The sequence below is a fragment of the Otolemur garnettii genome, unplaced genomic scaffold, assembly GCF_000181295.1.
Source record: "Otolemur garnettii isolate 467f Iridium unplaced genomic scaffold, OtoGar3 scaffold00059, whole genome shotgun sequence".
NCBI classification, from domain to species: Eukaryota; Metazoa; Chordata; class Mammalia; order Primates; family Galagidae; genus Otolemur; species Otolemur garnettii.
The window spans coordinates 10,250,024-10,275,894 of NW_003852454.1; the positions used below are offsets into that span (position 1 = coordinate 10,250,024).

General features: G+C 40.3%; 1 protein-coding gene across 1 annotated transcript in view; it reads left to right on the forward strand.

The window, feature by feature from the left end:
• The window catches only part of CNTNAP5 (contactin associated protein like 5), an 801,226-nt gene that overhangs the window by 638,864 nt on the left and 136,491 nt on the right, over nt 1-25,871 (forward strand). Inside the window, exons 14-16 of the mRNA XM_003792647.1 lie at nt 3,400-3,556; nt 19,067-19,194; nt 19,372-19,542. Of these exons, the coding sequence (XP_003792695.1) occupies nt 3,400-3,556; nt 19,067-19,194; nt 19,372-19,542 (456 nt within the window). The remainder of the gene's footprint in view (nt 1-3,399; nt 3,557-19,066; nt 19,195-19,371; nt 19,543-25,871) is intronic.

The following is a 25,871-nucleotide window of genomic DNA, read 5'->3' on the forward strand; positions in this document are numbered from 1 at the left end:
TTAAAGACGTGGCTATAGAGTCTAGAAAATGCTCTGATTTCCTCTTAGGCCTTCTCCTAACTTCAATTGTTTTTGTCTGTGACGCGCTTCTCTCCCTGGCCACACGGACTTGGCCCCTGACTTCAGGTTTTGGTCAGAGGATATTTCATCAAGGTCTCCCCTGATTTGTACAATTTAAAATCCCATCACATCCTTCTTCCTAAAACAGCTCATCCCCCTAACCTGTGGTATTCTTTCCCCATATATCTCATTCCTTTCTACATAACACATTAGTTAATTATTGTTATTCTTTATTTCTCCTAATTACAACATAAACTCAGGGAGGGCATGTTTTGTATGTTTCTTTGTTTTGGTTTGTTTTAAGTGATTGATCCCATGTTCCTAGAATAATGCCTGAAATATTATCTGTAGTAAATATTTATTGGATGAATGCATATTTTTGTGTCAATTATTTATAAACATTCTTTATACTTTCACTTTTGAAAGAACTTTCTGTCAAGAGAAATAAAAATTTAATTTCTGCAATGGCTCAAATTGGCAACTAAGGTATAGTTTCTCTCCATGATTACCCAGTTAGAGTCAAGGATTAAGGGAAATCCAATCCCCATTTGATCCTCAGTTTCCTCTCTTGCTATGATGATCACCCCAGGGGGCCACAGGAACAGAGACACAAAGATGGGACAGCTAAGAGGAGGAGGAAAATTCAGCAATTATCCCCCTGCTTTCTCACACACACACACATGCACACGCGGCATCAAAAAATGTATACACATTGTTAGAAAGGAAAAAAACTGTATGAAAATTGTAATACTCAACAGACCAATAACAGAAGATGGATACAAGACATGGCTGAGCACTTCTTGTAATTGCAGAAGTTCAATGTGACATATATATATACACATGACATTTTCTTCTTTCTTTTCATTTATTAGCAATCAGAATAACTTTCAACCTTTTTTTGTTTCAAAATATCAACAGGGTACATATGTTTTAGTTACATGGATAGCTCTTACAATATTTAATTTGAGGCTGTTAGTGTGCCTATCTCCTGAATAGGGTAGGTGGGTAGGTTTTTACCCCTCCCCTCCTTTCCCCTTTCTTTATTCCCTAGGTTTTTTATATCTCTTGTGTCTATGTGTGGCCATTATTTAGGTCCCAGTTATTAGAGACTACATGTGCTGTTTGTTTTTCCATTTCTGAGCTACTTCACTTAGAATAATGGTCTCTAGTTCCACCCAAGTAATTGCAAAGAAGTACTCCACTCATGTACTAATGGGCACCCAACCTGTGAACCATTTTCCAGACATTAAGAGGGAAGCACAAAGAGATCCAAGTGGTAGAAGACATTGATGGATTCAAAATGGAAGAAAGCCTTGGGTTGCTACTGGAAATTCTAAGGGTTAAGACACCAGATAGTTCTTAAAATCCTAGAAGCAATATATCCACCAGAAGTGGTATACAAATTGGTTGTTCAGGACTTAACCCATTGATAATGAAGTTATTAATATGTTTACAACCTTGGGGTGATTCAGAAACAAAATAACTCATGATGACATGGACCTCGAATGTGGGGTATGGACTCTAGATTCCAGGATGAGAGGTCTGGGCAGCTGGAATGTGAGAGAGGTTAAGAGATTTTTTTCATCCTTGGGCCTCAGGCTAATATTGGCAAACATGTTCAAGTACAATATGATTTGCCCTTGTGCTGCCTGGACTGCACCCAGGAATGATATAAGCTTACTCTAGTCCAGAAGGTGCCATATGCTCTGAGTCAATCTGCCAGCCCTCTAAGCCATGTGAGTGTGACTAGCCTGAGTCAAAATTTAGGAAGAAAGAGATTCATGTGAAATGGTTTATAATAATTTGTAAATATTTGAAACCAGGGAAAATGAATTCACACCATTTACAATTATTCTTGAAAGGAAGATGCTGTAGCTAACATACATCTGTAACTGGAATTATAGTTTAACAGACAATGAAGAGCCTTGAACTGTATTAGGCAGTGTGCCGTGCTCTGGGAGTACAGAGGGGGGCTGCTCTGTGAATTAGTGTAGCTAACACACCCTGCTGCTCATGGTGCCTTTCTTATGTCTTTCTCATGAACTGCAGATTATTGAAAGGATTTGTCTGTAAAATTTAGCTGCAGTCAAAAGGCCACACTCAAGGATCCAGGAGGCAAATATGGCCCCAGGATTGCAGGACACTTGCCCCTGACTTTCTTGGGAAGCGTAGTAATGGGGGTAATTAAAAAAAAGTTGTTGCTTTTTGTATGTAGAGATTATTCATAAATTATATGTCTATACCTAGGGATTTACATGTAAACTAACATCTTGATGAGGCAAAGTTCTAAAATGAAAGCATCCCCAAATACTATTGTTCTACTTTGAAATTTCAATAATAAAAGTTGCCCTTAATAAATATTTTTCACTTTTTAAAATATGCATGTAAGCACAATTTGAAGCACCAAGCACGGGCCAAACAGAAATAAGACAATAATTACCAAAGGGAACCCAGGCCTCACACTGGCTTTTCCTATCTACACCTTTTGATACAGTTAGCACCATCTGAATGATATTCTAAGATACTTAAAAATTCTAAATCATCAAATAAAATCTAACAATTTGCACTAAACTAAAGAAAGAAATTGAAAAGAAAGAAATTGACAAGGGCAAGACTCAAAAAATGGTTTTCTGTTGTCTGGAAATCTCAGGCTGCTCTACATTGGCTGAATACAGCCCTAACCAGGGTTTATTTGGCCCACACATTACTGACCTTGGCAATGTTTTTATTTTCTTTATATCTTTGAACTTGGAATTTATAACTATTGTTAAAAAAAATCAGAAGATATGGTAACCTTGGTACTGGTGTCCTAATGACAAAATTCAGTGAAAGGCCAGGACCAGCCTTTCACCTGAGCCAAACTCTCTTCTTCACCTGAGTCTCTGCCTCCTTACCAGAAGCTGAGGACAAAAAGCAGGCTAATATTGTCCCCAGTACTGTTATGTTCTCTTTAATAGTTTTAAAAGAAATTACCAATTTTAAATCTATATATCATTGTTATTACCTGTCCAAAATCTGGTCCAATTTATTCAATTGTGATACCTGCCTGATCTACTCAGAATTTGAGTTTGTGACCCTGCCTGTGAACATCGCCATTGACCATATAAATATTTTAGTGAAAATATTGTTTAAATGTACCTATGCATGTTTATAAAAATAAATTTTGATATAAATAGAAACAGAGTGAGAGGAAGAGAAAGAAAGAGAAAAAGAACGCAAGAACAGAAGTGGGAGGGAGAGAGGAGGGCAGGAACAAAGAAAGGGGGGAAGGCAGATCATACAGAATCATGGAGACATTTTCACCTCAGATCCTATGGTGCCCTGTGCCTTGTCTTTCAGATGGAACACCGTTCACCTGGTGGATTGGCCGGTCCAATGAAAGGCACCCTTACTGGGGAGGCTCTCCTCCCGGGGTCCAGCAGTGTGAATGCGGCCTGGACGAGAGTTGCCTGGATATTCGACACTTTTGCAACTGTGATGCAGACAAGGATGAATGGTAATAAGAATGGTGATTTTTCTGCAGTTTTAAGCACATTAATCAATGCATAAAATCATGAATAATCAATGCATACATCACAAATGAGAAAGTCAGTCTGAACTACAGCTCCCAAGGGTAGTTTTGGTTTTTTCTTAAGTTTGAAAATGACCTATGACAGTATTTTTAGGGCCTTTCCTGAGGTTTGAAACACAAAGTCACATGGTTTTGCCATAAACGGCCTTATATTCTGAGCCTTTCATTTCATCAAAGGAATGGGTTAGAATCTTGAAATTTGCCGTTGAGTGGGGCCTCTGTGATGTGGGGAGTGGAGGTTTTGGAAGAAAGAGTGGGGGAGATGGGGTGTGTGTGGCTCTGCAGACTGATCCCCCATGCTACAATTGTGCTTTATGCACTCACAAAGGGAATTTGTATTTATTGAACAGCTACTTAATCCTCACATCAACCTTTACAGTCTACATAAATTTCTCACTTTTGCATCCTAAGGCTGAGAAGTTGCCATTACAAAAAAATTAAATAATTTTCCCAAAGTCAAAGATATCTAGCAAGTGACAGATCCAGAAACTAAACTCAGGTGTATCTGCGGCTGGAACTTCCCTAACTCTCCAATACCAACTTCACTCCTGTGAAATGAAGTTCAATTTGAAGGTTCAATGTCCATTACATCTGCTTTCCCTTTCTCCTCCAGGCAAATGTCTTGTTTTTCATAGTATTGATTATAAAAATGTGCACAGAACATCTTCAAATATACTTTTGATTTGATTTTTGACTGAATGTGGTATATATATATGTATTTTGAGACAAGGTCTGACTCTGTTGCCTGGGTTAGAGGCAGGTATGGTATCTATGGTATCAGCCTAACTCACAGCAACCTCACACTCCTGGGTTCAAACAATCCTCCTGACTCAGCCTCCCAAGTAGCTGGAACTACAATTGCCTTCCAAGACATCCAGTTAGTTTTTCTATTTTTAGTAGAGAAAGGGTCTCTTTGTTCAGGCTGGGCTCAATCTTCTAAGCTCTAGCAGTCCTCCTGCCTCGGCCTCCCAGCGCTAGGATTACTGGCATGAGCCACCATGCCCAGCTGAGTCTTTGATTTTGTTTTATTCCACTTTGCTTGCTTTATCAAAGTCTGCTTAATTATAATTAAGTCCATGTCAGGCTGGTCTCATCCCTGTTAAAATTTATTTTAAGTGTTTTTCTTTCACTGTTCAAATTGTTAACAGTAGGGATTTCTTTCAAGCAAAATGTGAGGTTGAGACAAAATCTCAGTACTGTGAGAAAAAGACTAACATTTGACTCCACTGAGTTCCAGGAGATGTGTACGGACCACTACTTCAGAACATTGTGGGGCTGCTTGAGGCCCAAGACAAATTACCATGATGCCTTCCCCAACCCCCAAACGTTCCATGCCTATGGGTGACAGCAGATCCAGTCAACTGGTGGTAGAATAAACTTCTGCATTCATTGAGCTCCCACCTTCATCTGCAGTGAACTATATCGCACCATTATGGATGCCTATCCATTAAATATAACTTTTATCCCAGGTGGAAACTATGTCTCTTTAAACATTACATCCCTCAAGACCTACGCCTGGTGCAGTAGACGTTTGGTGATAATTAGTTGAACAGATGAACTCAGAAAATCTTTGAAGAGCAGGAATTATCACAAAATGGCATGTATGAGCTTGAGAGATAATGTGTGGAAGTGTTAGGTAGTTATGTTGCCAGGAAAACATATTCAAATCCTCTGCTTCCAGCAGCTTAGAGTCACGCTTTTCTTTGATGTAAAAGGTCACATTCACTGTGCATGATATTAGACACTATTTACAGATGTAGGGACTTAAATGCAAACACCTTCACTTCTTTGTGTGTAATCACAGAAGTGCATGCAGGAGGCAGAATGTGAAGTTAAAAGTCGTTGCAAAGGGGATGCGTCTCCCCTGCGTCCCCTCAACTCTGACTCTCTTCTTAGCTAGATTCCTGGTTATTGCTCATGGTTTCTTGGTTTCTTTTCCTGCATTTCCTGCCCTTTCTGTCTAAGGTTTTTGCCTTTGAAACACCCGCTCTGTGCCTCTGCTTCCTGAGGAACAGAAGACAGGGGATTAATTCCCTGCCCAGTGGGGGAGGGTCGCATCACATCACTTAGATGTGCTGAGTACTGAAGTGCCCAATACGCCCCTTCTGGAACTTTCTACTGGTCATCTCCTCCCATCATTCCAATCTCTCCCTGCTTTGACCTGCTCAGTCGTTCACCAACCTCAGAACCCCTCATCTGTTGACTTCACTCACCATTCAGATGTGCACAAATGGATGTTTCCACAAGTCCTTCTCCTCACCTTCATTACCCAGAAGCTGCTGTGTATTTCATGAGCCTTTCCATTTCCTTTAGAGCCAGGGAAGTATCCTCATCCAGGGCCACTCTCTGTGGCAAGCAATCACTATTAGGCATCAGAATTTATCATTAGATAAAAGTGCATGCCGGTACACCAAAAGCCAAGGGGAAAGGACTGAACCTTCCCTTCTAAGGATGCCTGCCTCACCCACGGCATCCCCAAGAAGCGTGGTGAGCACCCTAGGCAAACACCAAATGACTACAAGTTTTCTTCCCTCATTTTCATGTAGAGGCTGAGATTCTGATTTAAATCTTGGTTTCATTCACTGTCTTAGCACAAGCCGTATCATATGATAAATGGTTTAGAAAAATAATTTGTTACAGGAGCAACTGTATGTACTCCCCCATCTGACGTTTCATCACTTATCCCTGTTTGCTGAGTGCCTACTGCGTGTCAGACAAAGTCTGCTTTGACTTCCTTAGAGAAAGTCAAAGCAAGACAGTCTCTGCCCTTGAGGAACTCTCAGAACAGTGGGGGAAAAAAAGGTCTTTGGTAATAAATGGGTCAGTGAGGCAAATCTGGTGACAAAGGTAAGCACAGGTGTACTTGGCGCTGGGGTACATATGAGCTGGGAAAGCTAGATTATAAAAACAAGAAGCAGTTAAGGTTTGAAGATCCATAGTGAGTTAGCTAAATGAATATACAAGTTAGTGCACTACAGGTAAGGAGAACCTCTGTGCTTAAAGAAATGCAAAGAAAAAAACATCACCACTTCTCCAAACCACAGGTGGCTGTTGCATAGTTGTCATGTGGGAAATTACTGGAGATGAAGGCCAGGAGGAAGGTCGAATCCAGATCATAAAGCTGCTTGAAATAACAATGATCTGCCTTTGTTTGTACAAAGATTGTGGACATACGGTGTAAGTTCAGACATGAGGCCGGCAGATCCTGGTAGAAAGTCATTCATTATTTATCTATCCAACTCTGGTATGTTCTGTAGAAAGGGAAAGTACAAAGCTGACACAACTGTGAAATAGTTAACGATGTCCAACCTACTTCCCACCTCTTTCTTGACTGAAGGGTAGTCAAGCTGGCTTTGCACACATTTCCGATTTCTGACTGAAACTAATTGTCATTTGAAAGTGTCATATATACCCTGAAGTGTTAGTATTTTACATACTATATCCCACATTAACCTCTCATATTAACAACTCTTGAGGCTGGTATTGTTACCATTTTCCTCAGAAAAAGAAACCGAGGACCTGAGTGACAAGTGGCTTGGGGTGGGCAGAGTTGAGATCCTGCTGCATCTACACATGCTCTTGTTGACAATTGTGAGGAGCTGCTGATGTGCTGCTGACTTTGGGGGTACAGTCATGGCCAGTGAGTGGGGATGCTGGGGAGAGCCTCCCGGCATGTTAGAGCTCAGGTCACCACAGCATGCGTGCGGCTTTGGGTTAAGTCTGGCTGCTCACCAGGGGCACCTTCTAAGCCTCTGGTGATTGATAGTATTTTTTCAGTTTCAATACATTTCTATAAGTGAATAACTTACTATTTTATATTTTGATGAAACCCAGTTAAATGAGGAAAATAAGTGTGTGTTTTAGGGGTGGGTGAAAGTGAGGCAGATAAGAAAATGAAGGAAGATTGGTGGGGAGAGAAGAAAGAAATCACCCAGTGAACCTCAAATGCATATTCCCTTCTTATAGCAAAAAGAAGCTTCAACTGGACATCTGAACCCACGTGCTATAGGGTTGATTTGTCAGGGGTGCTCTTAGTCAAACTACTAAACAGGAATACAGGGAAAGGAAGGGAAGGAAGAGAAGGGAAGACAAGGGAAGGCAAGGGGAGGGAATGGGGGAAGGAAGTAGGGAAAAAAGGGAGGGAAGGAGGGAGGGAGGAAGGGAAGAAAAAAGAAGGAAAGGAGGAAGGGAGGGAGGGAGAAAAGGAGGAAGGAAGGGAGGAAAAAAGAAAGGAAAGGAGTAAGGGAGGGAGAAAGGAAGGAAGGAGGAAAGAAAGGAAGGGGAGAGAAAGGAAAGAAGGAAGGAAGGAAGGGGGAGAGGGAGGAAGGAGGGAAGGAAGATAGGAAGGAAGGAAGGAAGGACGGATGGAAGGAAGGATGGAGGGAAGGAAGGAAGGAAGAAGGGATGAAAGGAAGGAAGGAAGAAGGGATGAAAGGAATGAAGGAAGGAAGGAAGAAGGGATGAAAGGAATGAAGGAAGGAAGGAGGGAGGGAAGGAAGAAGGGGATAAAAGAATGAGGGAAGGAAGGAGGGAGGGAGGGAAGGAAGGGAGAGAGGAAAAGAAGGAGTTATAATAATAATTTTTCAATTAATGGATGTTTACAAAGGAACTTTTCTTCAATTTAATCATCCAATCTAAAGAAATCCTCCCAAATAGGCAGCTTGATTTCTGATGCAGCTCCTTTAGACTGGTGGACTGTGAGAATAAGAAAGAAAACTTTGGGAACAGCTTCCATCTACAGCTCCTAGAGTTAGCACAGAAGAGTGACAGGCCGTGTGGGAGGTGGAGAAACAGTGACCCGGGCAGAGGGGTCAGAGGACACCAGGGCAGCATGTTGGAGAAGGCAGGAGAACCCACAGTGTCCCTGTCAGTCAGAGCCCATGGCCCAGATGGGGAGTTTTCTCATCCAGACAACCAGGTTGAACTAAACTGAAGTTCTCTTGCTTAACAGCAGAACATTCTTTTATTTATTTTAGAAGAAAGTGCAGAAGTTTTTATTTGAAGTTCAGGAACTCTGCTCTTTGCCTCTTGCCCTCAGTGTGCCCTTTTATAGAGTAATATAGTGAAACTAGAAAGAGAAAATAATGTAAGTTTTCAATTCGGTCACCTGATAATCCAAAAAAAAAGGAAGTATGTTATTCTTTTTCTTAAAGAACATAATATGTTTAGGGAATGTCATTTTTTTTAACTACATGGAACCATGGAGCTTTGAGTCAATTCTTTAGACCTTGATTCTATATCCCTGCCAGAGAGAAATTATTTAAGAAATGTTGCCGAATTCATGAATGAACAATGAATGAATGTCTTCTGTAGGACTTATTTTTACCTCTCTGTCTTTAGTAGGTCAGGCCATCGCCATTTTCGGAATCAGAGAGACTGGCTTCATTGTCAGCCATTGCCTCTTTCACCACCTCACAATAAATAGTCACCAGAGTTTAACCTAAACAACTTTTGCTGAAGATTGATATTCTCCCGGCACCAAAAGTATTATAGTTTATTTGTCTTTCACTTAGCATAGTCCTCTCCACGTTCCTTCATGTTGTGCAGATATCAGGATTCTCTTAATTTTTCTGGTTTTAGTTGTATTGGTAGTATTTCATGTCTGTAAACCACATTTTCTTTCTTCACTCATCCACTGATGAACAGTGAGGTTGTTTCCATGTGAGGTGACAGCTATGTTAATTAGTTTGATTTGGCCATTCCATAATTTATACACATGTCAAAACACCATGTGGTACGCCAGAAATATATACAACTTTTGTCGTTCAATTAAAAGCAAATTAATTTTGAAAAAGTAGTTGGAAGTGATCATTGCCAAAAGTTATCATTTTATACGTTTGCCTTCAAAATGAGCTTTTTTCTCTTTGGAAATGAGCTAATCCTGTTCCTAGGACCTTGCCCTTCGCAAAGCCCCTTCACTCCCCTCCTATGGGACTAACTGAGATGACACTACATATATCCAAGGGACTTAGGATTCTTGTGTTTCCTCGCCTAGGTCATTCTTTGATCTCTCAGTGCTCCTTTGATTTTCTTAATATTTTCACCATTGAGAGTCTCAGACTCTGCAGCTGGGGGCCTCATACCAGACAAAATCTCAAGACCAGCCTCGGATCTTGAATCCTGAGAGAAAAAATAAGATCACCTCAGGGCACACTAAAGTTCTCTCATTAAAAAAAAAAAAAAAAAGTTGAGCCGTCTCTGTTGATTGAATTTTATTATTCATGATTCTGTTTATGAGCTATTCCACAGCTTTCTAGTTTTGGAATTGCATTTTCTCCAAGCAGGCAGGAATTAGAAGGGTTTATCTGGGTTTTTACTACTCAGTCCCTCAATTCCCCACTTGCATTTTGAAATAGAATTGGAGCCAGCCTCTGGTGTTGGAGAGAGTATGTTTGGCACACACAGCTGGCCCTCCATGCATTAACTGTTGAATGACAGAAGGCTCCAGCGAGGTATTTCCTCCTTCCCATCTTCTCTTCCTGGCCAGACATGCCCTCCACTTGCTAGTTGTTGGCTACTGTTTGAGTGACTGAACTTTTCCTCAAAGTTCTGAGGTAACTTAGTATATTCATGTGCCCATGATGGGGTTTCAGATTTTTTTTTTAAGACAGAATGCTTTGTGGTATATCTGAGTGGAGAGAATTAAAAGGCATCCCACAATCAAGAGAAGAAGAAAAAAATAAGAAAATGAGGAAAAGGACTTATAACCAGATGTTGAAAATTCAAAATTCTAATATCACATCATTATTTTATAGAATTCTAGATGAGGTAAAATAGTTGATATTTCTCCAAGGGTAACAGAGTTGGGAGGTTTTTTGTCATTTTTTTTAAATGATGCCAACATCCTATTATCTTTTAGGAGATAATATCTAATAGGAACTGTTTAATAACTTATTCTGGAAAACACAGCACAGCTATGAAACTTTCCTTTGTATGCTTGTAGGAAACAAAACGTGGGCTGAGGTTTCTAAGATATTAGTTGTCTGTCAAGCTCTACAAATAGACTATGACTGAATTGTCTCTGAATCCTCATGATGGGAGCAATTGCAAAGTTGTATCTGAAATAGAATTCAAAGTCAATACTGAGATTAAGACTTTGCATTTATATAGCACGTTTTCCACAACATTTTGGTTTGAACTTTTCTTGTGTAGCAACACATTGTCATTTCACTTAAAAATGCAGTGGGACTTTGGCTTTTCTTTTGACCCTCCAACGTATCACTAAATGTGTGGCATTCCGCCCTCATGGCAGCCCTAGCCCGAATCCAGTTGAGTTAGATGTGCTACTTTGCCTCTGGGGTCTGCTCTGTGTATTTGATTACAATTGTCAGTTCTGCTCCACCAAATATTTAATACTACATAATTGGGATTATTTTTTTTCTGAATTTTTGATGTCAGAAGATTCTTTTTCTACTAAACAACAAAATTGTTATAAAATATCTAAATATTAGAGAAGTATTTAAATTAGAAAAAAATAGAAGCCCCACTTCATTCCCACTGCAGTCTACTGACTTCACCTCATACACAAAATCTTATTCTCTGATAATCATTGGCTGCCTAGGGTTTTTCTACACGTAAGTATCTTCCTATGCATGTGCCATGTTTATAAATATATTTATTCAGTTGTTACCAAATAAAAAATGCTTTATTTATAAGAAAATATACTTTATTTTTCCAATAAAATATGCTTTATTTATAAGAAAATATACTTTATTTTTCCAAATAAAATATACTTTATGTCTTTGAGATCTTTCTCTTGGCATCACTAAATAAGCATGAAAAAGAATATACTCTGACCATTTTAATGGTCATAATGTTACTTATTTTATCATTCCCTTATAGCAAGCCTTTGTTTCATAAATGATTTTTCACTTTGAGAAACAATGCTGTAATGAAAATTTTAAGTCCTGATTTAAACCCTTTTCCCTTTACAAATTGAATATTTCTGGCAAGGAGAATTCTGGCTTAGAATTTCTACATAATGCACTTTTTGACTTGGATAGATGTGATCAAATTAGTGCAGGGCTCGGGTCTTTATGCCGACCCCAAAGAAATCCATTCAGAATTCCCTGTCTTGGATCTGTAGGGTGAAGTAACCCCATTCCTGAGGCGGTACCTTTGCCAAGGGGATATTTAGAACTCACCAGAGTCAGAACACAGTCACACAAGACCACGTTTCTTCTAACCTCTTTTTGATCAGAACTTGCTGGAACCCTTAGCCAGGTGTAGCTTAAGGGACCAGCCCAACAGGCTGGGACTTGGGTGCTGTGATGTTTCTGCTCACTTTCTAGTTCTACCCTGCAGTTGTTGCTACCCCGCCTGGGCAGCCTCTGCCATCGCAGTGATGCTCCTGCTGAACTAGAAATATATCTTGATACCTTTGCATTTTTTTCTTCAAGGCATAATGCCTTTGCTTGTAGAGAAAGAAGAAATAATTCTATCTCCTTTGAACATCTGCCTTATAGGCATTTGGTGGAAATGTCATGAACAAATTCATGTCATACAATTGGAACACAAAAATTGTGTCAATTTTTGTTGGCAGCATTGTCACTTTTTGGATGTAAAATGTAATGCATCTCTTAAGAAATATTTCATTATGTAATGGCAAGAAGAAATCCAGGATGTGTCACTTATAGAGCCCAAATCACTTAGCCTCTCGGAAGTTCAGAGTCCCATGTTATTTTTCAAATGGGGGTCTCAGTCTGTGGGGACTACTGGCTGAGTTTGCCGTAATTTTGCATCTAGCAGATGTGGCATGGCATCAGTTCGCCAAGATTTATGTCATCTCTTTACTAATATTTTCTCTGATCTTATACTATTTTAAGCTAAAAGGGGCAACATTGATAGAAGTTAAATTCTTGTCTGAGAAAAGTATTAACATATGTGTATGTGCAATTAATTAAATAACATAAGTAGTAATGTGCCAGGACAAAATTCATTCAATCATCAAACTCTGGGTGGAGTGAGGAAGTGACTTTCTCCCCACACCAGGGCTGCCTTCTAAAAGTCTAGTAGTGAAACTCAGCATGGGACACAAGGACCTGCCCTAAGTAGAAATAATCCCAGAAACCGCTTGTAAATGTATAACTGAAGAGGTCATGGACTCTCAGAACTCCCGGCGAGGTGACCCAGGTGTGATCTCAGGGAATGCAGGGCTGGAAAATGGTTGCAAATTAGTAAACTGAAGCCTAATCAATTAAATTGTATCTCATGTGGAGAAAGCCTGTGTACACAGAATGGGGATGGTCATCCTAGATCCACCAAGGACAGCTCAAGGGACTCAGGGCCTGCTATTGTTACTCCAGCCCTGTCTAGAGGAGACAGAGCCTAAATGTGAGGAGCGCTGACTCCAGTCGTGAGAAACTGCTCTCTGGGGGTGGGAAACCAGTGTGGGAGCACGGCAGACATTGCTGGTCATGAGCAAATGCGATGGTGTCCAAATCTGGGTTCAAATCCTGGCCTTTGTAATTGGTAAATGATGTACCCTGAGAAATTTTGTCACCTCCTTGAACCCCGATCTCCTGTTCTGTACAAAGCATGTAATTATCATAGTATCAACAGAAGGTTGTTGTCAGGATTAAATGAAATCATGTGTGAAACTGTATTTCAGTGCACAAGTGGCCAGAGAAACACAAGAGGCAGCTTCCACACTTAGCTCTAGGGATGTGAGGTGCTCCGCTGAACACCCCGGACCATCAGTACATTCTAAGAATAGCAGCCTCAAACCCCAGGAGAGCCTGCAACTTAGAGATCACTTTCTCTAGAAAGAGCTTTTCTCTGTGAAAGCCAGGTGTGGTTTTAAACGGCATTTTGTTGTCCACGCTACTGTGCTAAATACACTGGAGTTCAGACTGTACCTGTAAGAGACATAGACCTTTTAAAAAATTATAAGCAATAAAATAGGAATCATTTTGTTTCTTGGAATAATTAGAAGAATGAGAGGAATTGAGAGAATGGGGAGATAGATTTGTGAGGTAACTATCCCCAAGGCCTAGGCAGGGTCCCTGAGGTTGCAAAATAAAACTCGAGGAATGAGGAAAGGCAGTTGAATGGATAGAAAAAAAAGGAGATGAAATTGGTGGAAGTCATTAAGAATGAGAGAGGATGAAAGGAAGGGGGCAGAAATGGAGAGGACTCACATGTTTAGGGCCCCGCTGGAGTAACCGGGCACCCCATTCACAGAGGCAGAGGGCAGAGGAGAGAGAAGCATCCACGGCAGATGGTCAGAGGAGGACAACTGAGCAGAGTGGGTTATGGTGCTCCTCAGCATCCAAGGGAGATGTTTAGCAGGTAGTTGGATAAATCCCCAGTCAGAGAGAAATGTGTGTGTGTGTGTGTGTGTCTGGGGCGGGAGGGGGAGAAAGCAAATGTGAAATATAAAATGCTCTGAGAAAACCAGGTAAGTTAGGAGCTAACATGTTCTATGGAAATTAGCAACTTAGTGAGAGAAGCCTCCGTGGGATGGAAGGGGAAAAGGCAGATGGATGTGGGCTGAGGACAAAAGAGAGAATGAAGATAACTGAGCCGAAGGGAGAAGGAGAAAGAGCAGTAATTAGATCCAGAGGTCAGGCTGGGGAAGCCTACAGCGTGGGCCCAGAAAGGCAGAATGAAGATGCTGGGGGAAGGTGCCCCGAGAAAGCAGGAGCAACAGGGATTCCAGGGGAGGATGAACTATTAGGCCTGGACATGGGGTGGGGGCCTCAGCCACAACCAAGGGGGTCGTGATGGGAATGGATGGTCCTCCTTTGCATGGCCACCTGGGCCCTCTAGCCAATTGGTGTTGAGCTTATTTTCTATATAATATCTCCCCATTTTCCAACGGGGAGAATAATAAAAATACACACCAAAGTCAACCAATGAATAAATATCAGAATAAACTGTATGCAAAAAAGTGAAATTAGGACAGAGAAGAATGTGGGGACATTTTTAAGTAGGAACCAGAGTTAGTTTTGTGAAATTTGGAAAGTTAGACAACATTGTCGGACAGTGGATGTGCCCTGGAGAATGAGAGCGATGTATGTACTGGGGGGTCTCTGGCGTCTCCGTGATGCTGATGGGCTACGCGGTGGGCCTGTAATCTATTTACCTCCTTAAATGGACTGACAGTAATGTAGAAGGCATATATTTATGGCATTACTGATTGTTTCTTCATATCCAGGCCAGGCTCAGCAAATTATGCTTCCAAACATCTTCTTCTGTGGTTGTATCTTTTAAATCAATTTTATATATATAAAGTGTCGAGGGCCATCTTAATACCTTAATACGAAAGTGTCACCGAGTGAGCATACCTTGGCTGTGTTTATACACCAACACCTGGTTTTGTGCTCTCACATCTATTTGTGAAAAGCTCTACAGTTTCAGGTTTCTAGAGTATTTATAGAGACAATACAGCTTCTGAAAATATTAACTCTACATTTAAAATGTCTTGACTTCCTCTTAATATTTCTTACACTCGGAACTGAAAACCAGCCAGCGTCTGGTCAGCCTTGAACACCATGGATGGACATTAGCCTGGAGTGGACTCTGTGTATCGGACCCGAGTCAATGCTCACATTTGCTTTTGTTGGCAGCCGAGCGACTTTTAGTTCATTTTGAGCTTCTAGTTACCTAATCCCCTGGGTCTTTTTTATCTGGAAGTCTGAAGAAGGAAAGCGAAAGAGAAATAATTGCCTTAAACAATTATTAAGCAAAGCTACAATAGAGTTATTGGCAGGCATTGGCGCAACACCGCAGATGTGCAGAGGGGCCTCAGAGCATTCCACAGGCCACTCCTCCTTACCAGGGCCCCAAAGCAGGGCAGCGCGTAGCCCACTCGGGGAAGGGTGTGCAGACTCTTCTACAGTTGATTCTTGAATTCACACCAGAGCTCTAAGGAAAGCTGAGGTCTTGAGTTCTTCTTATAAGATTCTAAATTTGTGGGGTGGCACCTGTGGCTCAAAGGAGTAGGGCGCCGGCCCAATATGCCAGAGGTGGCAGGTTCAAACCTAGCCCCGGCCAAAAACTGCAAAAAAAAAAATCTAAATTAGTCACATGCACAGCGTTTATTTGGCACTTTTGAGTGGCGGACAGAAAGAAAGAGATAAAAAGAGTTTTCATTTTTTCCTCCTATACTGTTTCTCTTAATTGGTTCAGTCACCCAAATGATTCTACTACAAAGAGTTTCCCGTTGGTTGATGAAAATAAATAGTCAGTCTTGGGCATTTCATCCCACTGGAATGATGTGCTGGAAAATCCACAGCTTTCGTGTCCGGCCTGCTTCTCTGAATTTGGTCAAATCCCAGTGTTTATTCAGAAAGTTAGTGGAGAGAAGACTGCATTGACTAACTCTGGGCCACACCCTTGCTCTTGAGTATTTGATTTTTTTCTTGACACACACCTTCTCCCCCCACTTTGGGTTGTGCTAACATGGTTTTTGAGGCCCACATGTGTGTTCTTTCTGCCCTGATGGTCTCCATGGGTTGGACTCTGGCTGTCCTGCTCATTCTTCCCAACACTGTGGTTCCTTTACTTATTTTCTTTTAAAATATTCTTTATGTTACATATTTTTTGTTTCAAACTTTCCTGAGAATTTCAATAACTAAATTGATTGAGCCTCTACCAAATCTGTGTATTAGTTGTTTAATATACATCGTCCACTTGGATTTCTACAATATCAGATTAGTATTATTATCACCATTTAAGAGATAAGGAAACCAAGACCCAGAGCAACCTCACTGATGTTACACATGTACAACTAGGGTGTTGGATTCAACCAGTGTTAGTCTGGTCCCAGTGACAATACTTCATGACCATCTCTCAGCTGTACTCATGAACGGCTCTGTACATTGTTCCAAGGAAGTCAAGTTTACAAATGGTTAACCAGGATGTGAAAAAAGTCAGATCTACAGCTATAGACACCTTCTGTGTCAATAGTTACTACTATACTTTATATGATTTTTTATTATGGCTAAAATTCAGTACTATCATTACTATCACTATCACCCTAAATGTCCTACCTTTTGTTTTGAAATGTTGGAGTTATATCTGCCAATCACAGGTTGAATTAAATCCAGTCGCATTCTCCATAGGACCCTAAAAGCATGAAATACATATGTAAGTTGCCTTTGATGGCTAGATAGTTTATGGGCTGAACACAGCTTTCGTGGGGGTTTTATTGGACCACTCATCATTGGTTTTCATCATCCTTCTAAAAAACAAAACAAAACAAAATTTAAATTTATTGCTAAGATTTGAAAATTGAAAAGTTTTACATTAGTATTCTCGTCTGGCTCATGGTCTTATATTCATGAGTGAAATACTTACCTATTGCTAATGAATATTATTGGCCTACTTAAAGCAGCAAACCTACTTTCTACCAGTCTCTCTTCCCCCGCCCCCTGCAATACTGAACTTGTGTGTCCCTTTTCATTTATGACTAGCATAAAGCTGGATTCAGTCATCTTTATTATTTGCCTGACCCCTGTAGCCATTTGAGATTATCTCTGTTTCTGTTTCCTTAAGTTAGAAAACAATCTCCATTTTTTTTAATTTTCAGAAAAATGTATTCTTACTAATGTACTTTACATCGTCACACTATATGTGAATTTTTTTCTCTGTTCTTTGGAAGATATTTTCTTTCTTCATGTGCTATTTGTATATTCCAACACTCTGACACAATGGCATCAAATTGATGTAGGCAAGACGCAGAGCCTGTAGGGAGGTGGAGGTTGGCCTTGATGGACACACTTTGAAATCTACCATTTCCTGACTTACAATGGAAAGAAAGAAAATCTCATAGCAGTATAGAATTCCTTCAAAAGAAAATCTAATTTTTTCTTTATTCTACTTTGGTTATTTGGAATCTGTTTTTAAAATCTCTGCTTGGAAAGACATTGGAATGTGAAGATTTACATTAATTCCTGTGTCTGGGTAACATTCATGTAAGCACTTTCAAACTGAGACAAAAGCCTTATTCCATGTCCTCTGAACAGCCTTTAAATACAGGTACTCGAATAACAGATATTGTATAATACAGTCCTTTATATTTTTAGGTGATAGATCTGAGAAGGACGTGTGCAGGTGAATATTTGATTTATTTATAACCAAGGTGAATTAATAGATGTTTTTCTCCAAATCTCATGAGTTGGATAATAAATCTCAAAATTTAATTTCCCACATGTGCTGTGCGGTATAAGCTCTCCAATACAGAATCATAGCTGAATGCATAAAAAGATGAATTGACTTGCCTGGGGCCACAGAGTGGTTCAGGGACAAAGATGTGAACAAAAATACGTGTCACCAGTACCATTTTTGAGCATTTACCATAGATCAGGCACCATGCTAAATGACTATATAATCTTATTTAATCCCTTCAATAACTCTGTGATGTAGATGCTATCTCCATTTTAAAACCAGATGCCCTGAGGATCTCAGAAATGAAATTATTTGTCCAAGTTAACGTACCTGGGAACTGAGACCTGTGCTTTCAGAACACATCTACTTGCTTCTATAATATATTCTTAAGACATGAGATAGACACTGGGATACCAGGAATGTGACTGGGCCATTCTGCTTGTGTGAACTTCTATCTGATATTTCCGAGCCTCAGTTTCTCCATTTGTAAATGGGGATAATGACGACTTACTGCATAAGATGATTGTTTGGGAAAGAAATTCCTAACCTGTTCATATATTTATATGAAGACATAGTTATATGTCTAATGCCATTTTCTTACATCCAGTTTTTACTCTCAGCCAAATGGTGAGACTCTTACCATGAGTTTAAAAAGACAACTTAAAAAGAGAGAAGAAACAATGGCTTGTCTCTATTCTTTTTTAACTTTCTTATCAAAAAGTGACTAGTCAATATCTTATTTACATGAATCACACACACAAAAGCTAGACTTGTGAATTACCAAGATCTTTAAAATTCAGAACATAATGAAAAGCAACAAACCAGTAAGTGGTATGGAGCTAAATGTTCTAAGAAGCATCTAAAGTTGAAAACCGATTGGCATATGGCAAAACAGATGTGGGGGATGATTTTCAAGTGGGATTTGTGATACGTATTTCAAGTGAGTTATGGAGAGAGCTGATCTCTTTATGGGAAAGGGAGGTGATGTTTAATGTCACGTCAACACACCTTGGGCAGGTGGGATGTTCTTAGCCACAATACACAGCATCAGTCTATGTAAACTCTCTGTGTTTCGGTAAGCACATTGGGGAAGGTGTGAAATCCACTTGTTTTTAGAAGCTGGCTATGGGGTTATATTGTTGGCATTCCTTCCCTTCCTGAATGCCTCCAGGATGAAAGGCCTTCGGCTATTCTCCCTGCCCCTACCTTGCTGCACCACCCAAATAGCTTTTGAAAAGAGGGGTCTTGGCAAACAGTTCCTAGATTACCCACATTTTGTCTTCTTCTTCTTTTTTTTTTTTTTCTTAAATTTATGTTTTTCAGGGCAAATGATACTGGCTTTCTTTCCTTCAAAGACCACTTGCCTGTCACTCAGATAGTTATCACTGATACCGACAGATCAAACTCAGAAGCTGCTTGGAGAATTGGTCCCTTGCGTTGCTATGGCGACCGTGAGTACTGAATCGAAAGAGGCTTTCTCTCTGCATTACATGAGCACAAGATGTTTTCACTCCCTTGTCCCCTTCCCCTGCAGTGTCCCCTAGTCTTGCAAATTATCCACCTCCCCGGAGCTTTCCCATACCCCACTGAAAACGATCAACTATGCTTAAGGATTTTCTCATTTGCAGGACACTTCTGGAATGCTGTCTCATTTTATACCGAAGCCTCTTACATCCACTTCCCTACCTTCCATGCGGAATTCAGTGCTGATATCTCCTTCTTTTTTAAAACCACGGCTTTATCTGGAGTTTTTCTAGAAAATCTTGGCATTAAAGACTTCATTCGACTTGAAATAAGCTGTGAGTGCCCTCAATTATGAATCTAATGTCCTTGGTCCACAGAACATGTTTTGGTGTTACCTTTGCCACCAACAACTAATGCATACTGGGGCATATTTAATGCACCATCAAATTAATTTCACTGGACATCTGTAAAATTAGCAGTGATAATATCTAGTTCCTCCTAATGCTTTACAGTGTATTATGAACTATCAGTAGTTAATCAGTCATTCTTTGATCGAAATATGTGCATTCCAAACATTCCCTTGGATATCTCTTACAGTGCTTATTATCTGGTCCACGAGTGTTTCTTGGTGTGACTTTAATCTTCTACACCACTGGATTTTTTCATTACACTTTCTATGGAAAGCTGAAAAGATATTATGCATTCTATTCATATTTGGGATCTACTTTTTGTACCTTTGTGCAAAAAGTAATTTCCTGACTTATCCCCCACTACTAGGAGTGTGTGTCTACCCATTCTGAAGTCTATGGCTTCCCTACCACTTCCCCATGAACAGCTGCATCACTGATAAAAATGATGCCAGGACGTGGATCCTTCTTTAACACTCCAGCCCCTACAGACACTTGTTCAGTAACGATCAGAAAGTGAAATGAAATAGAGATGGTCAAATGTTCTCTTATTGTTCACTTCATATGTAATCATGCAACTAAAAATATATTCCAGGACAATAAAGAAAAGAGAATACCTTGTTTTGGCCAGATGTGATGGCTGACACTTGTATCCTAGCATTTGGGAGGCCAAGAGGGGAGAATCTGTTGCGGCTAAGAGTTAGAGATCAACTTGAGCAAGATAGTGAGGCCCCCCATCTCTCTAAAAAAAAAAGTAGAAAAATTACCCAGGTGAGATGGTTGCTGCCTGTAGTTCCAGCTACTAAGGAAGCTTGGGCAGAAGGATCACGTGAATCCAGGAGTTTGAGGTTGTAGTAAACTGTGATGATGCCATTGCCCTCTAGCCCAGTCAACAGAGTAAAACCTTGTTTTAGGGAGAAAAAATGTGTTTCTAAAATACTTTTTTTTATAAAAATGGAAAAAAGCATACCTATATGTTGATCTTGTCCAATCATATTAACAAAATTAAAATTTCCATTTCTGAGTCATTACTTCTGTAAGTTTATCAATGACTTCATCATAGTTAGTTTCCTATACATGTTCATGTCCAAAAGATATAGAATTTTGTCTGTTCATTTATCTTCTTCCATATTATGCAAAAGATATTTTCTACTAATTTTAAGATTTTTTTTACATGAAGCAATGGATATATAAATAGGACAGGTTTTAAACCAAAGAGTATATTTAGATTCATAAAAATTCCATATTATAGAAATGCCAGAAATTATAATGCTGTCCATATTTCTTTTTTCAGGATGGATTCTGGCAACTTGCAAATATCTTTGCAAGTGAAAAATTCCAATAAACTATTTTCACCAGAAAACCCATCATAGATTTCTCTTCTGTTAGGTAAAAAGTTGCTCTGAGTTCCTAAGGAGTTGAAATTGCTTGAGCTTTCTTAGGGTGCAATTTGGGCTTCCAACTCTGTGGTTCTGTACATCTGTGAGTTCGACAGTAGATCTGAGTTAAACCTGGTTAGCACAGTAATTGTGAAGTTGAGAGAGGAGGAATGTGAGTTCTGACTGTTGAAAGTAAATGCACATACTCCTATCCTGCATGTGTAGGAGCCCAGGGTCAATCTGGAATTCCCTGTGTTCACTTCCCTCTAGAATATTAAGTGTTAATCAGTAAAATGGACTAATTTGAAGTTTACATATACATTCTTAAAAATTAACAGTAGCTTCAGCATCTGTTAAGAGTGAGACCAACAAAAGATTTCTTTTCTTTTTTTTTTTTGTGGAGGAACGTGTTATCACTGACATTGCTTAGAATTACGAATTACGTGGGTGCGATGAAAACTAAAAAGCACGTGCATTTCAGTTACTTCTGTGATGGCTGCATGTTTCGTGCACTCCAGGCAACCCCCCCACTGCTTATACTCAGGTAGACTAGACGCACAAACTTATCGTGCCCATGGCCGTAAAGACTCAGACTTGTCATTACATAGCCCATCTTTGTGTGTCTAAATGAATGTTCTTTATAGTTTGATTAAGACAAGTGAACATATCACAATAAAGAGGTGTCTGTACAGATTGCCCTTGAAAGATTAAGCAAAGTCTCAGCCAGAGAAATTGGAAATTTGAGAGCTCCAGAAAAGGAGACAAAATCACTGACTAGAGGAGATGGGAGCGATGTTTAAGTCCCCTAAAAATCTCGGAGCAGCTAAGTGTTTCTTTTGCACTTACTGCACAATACATACAAGGAAGGAAATCTTTTTAATTGGTAGTTTTAACTTCATTTTTCACTCCAACCATTTAGACAGTTATTGGGAGGAAGTTCTTGTGGCTTTAGTGTGAAATAAGATCCTTCATACTGAATTTTGCCAGACTCTGAAAATGTGAAGTTGAGTGCCAACCATTTCATAATATGAATATAATAACCTCAAAGTGAATTTAATGAAAGTCAGGCCCACGAACACAATTCATTAAAGCAGTGGCAAGTGTCATGGTATATTATCACAAGGTGAGGCCTGATGATTTAGTGTTAATTATGTGTCAGTGTCCAATTTATTTGTATGTTGTGGCCCTAAAGTTTGACGTTTGGTTTGTACAAAAAAAATTTTTAATGCAGGTTAGGATGCAATTTAGGAAAACTAAAAATCCATAGATGTAATTGTTTGATGTATACTTTATCACTATTTTGGAGAACATAATTTTCTAAAAGATTTTTTTATTTTTATTTTTTTAATTTTCTTTTTCTTCGACAGAGTCTCACTCAGTTATCCTGGGTAGAGTTTCATGACTTTATAGGTGACCCCAAACTCCTCCTGGGCTCAAAAGATCCTCTTTTCTCAGCCTCCTGAGTAGCTGAGACTATAGGCATCTGCCAGCAACACCTTATATTTGGCTAGTTTTATTTTTTCCCCTCTTTTCGTAGAGATGGGGTCTCACTCTTGCTCAGGCTTGTCTCGAACTCCTGAGCTCAGGTGATCCACCTGCCTCAGCCTCCCAGAGTCTGGTAGGATTACAGGTATGAGCCACCACACCTGGTGGCAAAAGAAGATTTTATATAAAAGCATTAAAAAGTTCAAATCCTCATAGTTCTCAAAATATTTTTATTAATAACTTTAAAAAGGAAAAAGCCCAAATTAGGGCAGAAGACACTTGCCCTCTTTATTTACAGTTATACTCAAACAATGCATTTTAGGCAGATGAAATTTTAAACTAAAAAGTTCATAAGGAGGAACCTCTACAGACCAGGTACTTGGAAAGGAAATGGCCTTTTAACAGATGCAGTGGCTCAGAATAGGTTTTCCTCCCATCTCTAAGGAGCGTTCCTCTATAACTATCTAAGCAGCAGTTTCCAAGATTGATAGATCCAAATTGTTGGACGGGGAGCAGCAGGTTCCCATGAAATTTTCAACCCATTTCCTTCCAGACTGCTTCCAACTAAGATATTTGAATTCTGTAGCCTTGAGAATAGTCTGCATTCTATGAAAAGGAAGACACTTCCCTATGTTCTCAAGTCTTACTCAATGTGTTCCAAATGGGACTGTGAAAAAAATTAGCTGTTTTCACAATTATCTCCCAATGGCTGTGCAGATAGACACTTTGGAGTAGATGAGGGGAGCAGAAGGAAATGGCTTGGGAGAGGCAGTGTGGCAGAGTGGAATTAGCCTAGAATGTAGAACTCAATGTGGATTCAAATTCAGTGTGAGTTTGTGAGCCGCCTTGGGCAAGTTCTTCCCCACTTCTGTCTTATTTATGCAGCAAGGGGTTGGTGATTCCCATATGCCATCCAGATGCCTTTGGCTGCAATTAACAGAAACCTCAATCTGAACTGGCACAAGAATAGAAATTCACTGGTTCTGGAGCATGTGACTAAGTCCAGAGGACTTGGGGCTGGCTTTATTTCTAGTTATCTGATTGTTTTCTCTTTGAATTCTGAATGTCTACTTCTATCCAAAGCTAGCCCCCTGCTCCCACCTTGGTGGAGCTTTACCCCCACTGAGAGGAGCTATACACGCAGCCCTTCTGGGTCAAGGCTCACCCACCTCCTGGAGGTCAATGGCTGTGGCCAGGGAAGTGAAGATTGCAGATTGGTTTATCCCTGGGCCCGCCTTACACATGGGGGTAGGCTAGCTTTCTCCAAAGCCCATGGAAAACTGAAAGAGGGAATAGTTTTCCAAAGCAAACTCTGAATATTGTTAGAAAGGGGGTGAACTTGAGTTACTTAGTGGAAAAAAATTGTGTGTGTGTGTGTGTATAGAGAGAGAGAAATAGACTTAATTTCTAAATATCAACCTGAAGATACTACGATCAGAATTCCAGAAAATGGTTAAAGTTAGCACTATTAATAATTAAAGGTTTGTTGAGTTGGTGTGAGATTACTCTGACTAGACACTGTACTCAGTTCCTTACATTCAGTATTCATTTGTTGTCAAGCAGTCCTATCTCGGATAATCTCTGGATCATACTCTGGTCATCATTGCTCAATACACAGATGAGGAAGATGAGTCCAGAAAGGGGAAGTGACAAGCCCAGAGTCCCACAGCTGGGCAAAGTCAGAACCTAGAACCCTACCAGAACCACTGGCTCCTGGGAGAAACCCCTGATCCCTGAGGGTTTGCAAAACAGCCTCAGGAATCAAGAATGTTATAACTCAAGAGAATATAAAATTATTTACCTCCAGGTTTTGAGATACAGGTCTTAAGAAGCCTCTGCTGCTTTGTGCAAAAGTGGATGTGGTGCTTATTTCTGGAGAATCAAAGCTGCCATCTGATCCTCAAAGAGTCCACATTTCCAAAAGAGTTTAACAGCACAGTAGAACCCCACAGTTGACCACCTCACAACCCTGACCACTTCCTTAAGTGGACCTCATTTTCATAAGCCAGACAGATGCCACATGTACGTACCAGTAGGTCGGCCTCGTTCCTTATGCTGACCACCTCTGTATGTTGACCAGTTTGTTACCGTCCCTTGGGTGGTCGACTTACAGAGGTTCTACCATATTTATTTAGTTTATATTTCTCACTTTAGAGATGAATACATGGGAGGTCAGACTGGTTCATGGACAAGGTTAATGCTGTGCAACTTCTTCATTCTACAAATGGACCCTGAGCTCTCTGCCATGCCTGAAGAGGGGTAGAAGGGTAGCTGTGGTCTGGTCTTCATGAAGCTTGGACTGAGTAGAGGGAGTAGAAGGGCCAAGTGAATCACCAGGATGTTGTCTAACAGGCAGGGTTGAGTTCAGGGGGCGCCATGCAGGAGGCTTTCCTTAGGACCCTTCTCGCTCCCTGGGAGCACTGGCTGATGAGCAGGATGCTCACTCATTAGTGGATGCTCTGTTACAGGACTTCACATGCCCTTGCTGGGCGAGTCTTAAAAGTAAGACTAACTTTTCTTCTTGAAAGTAAGCTGTGAGCTCATCTTGTTTCCTCATCTCTGGATTCTCAGGGTCTAGCACAGGACCTGGCAGGGGAAGGTGAAGTTGGAAGGAGAGTTCACGATCAGGTTCAACCAGGATGATGGGTCACGTCCTCTCTTCCAGCAAGTGGGAACGAGCTCAAGTCCCCCTCACACTCCCACCACGGAGCCACCCCATCTTAGATGCATCATTCATCCACTCCTGTGCCTTTTCAGGCATCAACATTACCTATTTTAGTTGTCACCACCAGGGGGACCACAGAGGTTTCAAGGTCTGGAAGCTTTGTCATTGAAATGTGGTTTAAAAAGTACGCTCTGGAGACACAAGTCCTGACTGCCCCATCCCATTGGGACAACTCACTTTGCCACCTGTGTCCCGGCTCTCCATCTGTAAAACGTTACCCTTCTCATGAGGTCAGGATCAGGCTTAAGTGAGTTGATCCATAAAAAATGGTTAGTAGGGTACCTGCCTCATGGTAAGCACTTAATAAATATTAGCAATTATGATTGCATTTTACTGATTTTTCCTAAGTTGTAGGAGATAAATATCGTAGATCTTTAAGAGATAGTGAATAAAATGATATTAAAAAGGATTTTCCAAAGACTCTAATACCTTGGCATAAAACAAACAAACAAGGATTCTGGGAAGATGGCCGACTGGTAGCAACCCTGTTCAGAGGCTCCTGAACAAAGGAAGAAAAACTGGTTGGAATCAGAATCTATGAAGTCAAAGACGGGGAGCTGAGCCCAGAATGAAGTTCGGCAAGCTATAAATCCAAGGAAGATCATTTAAGAACATAAAATACAGGTACAAAGCGGGCCCCAGAACTGCTTACTAGACCCGCCCCCCTC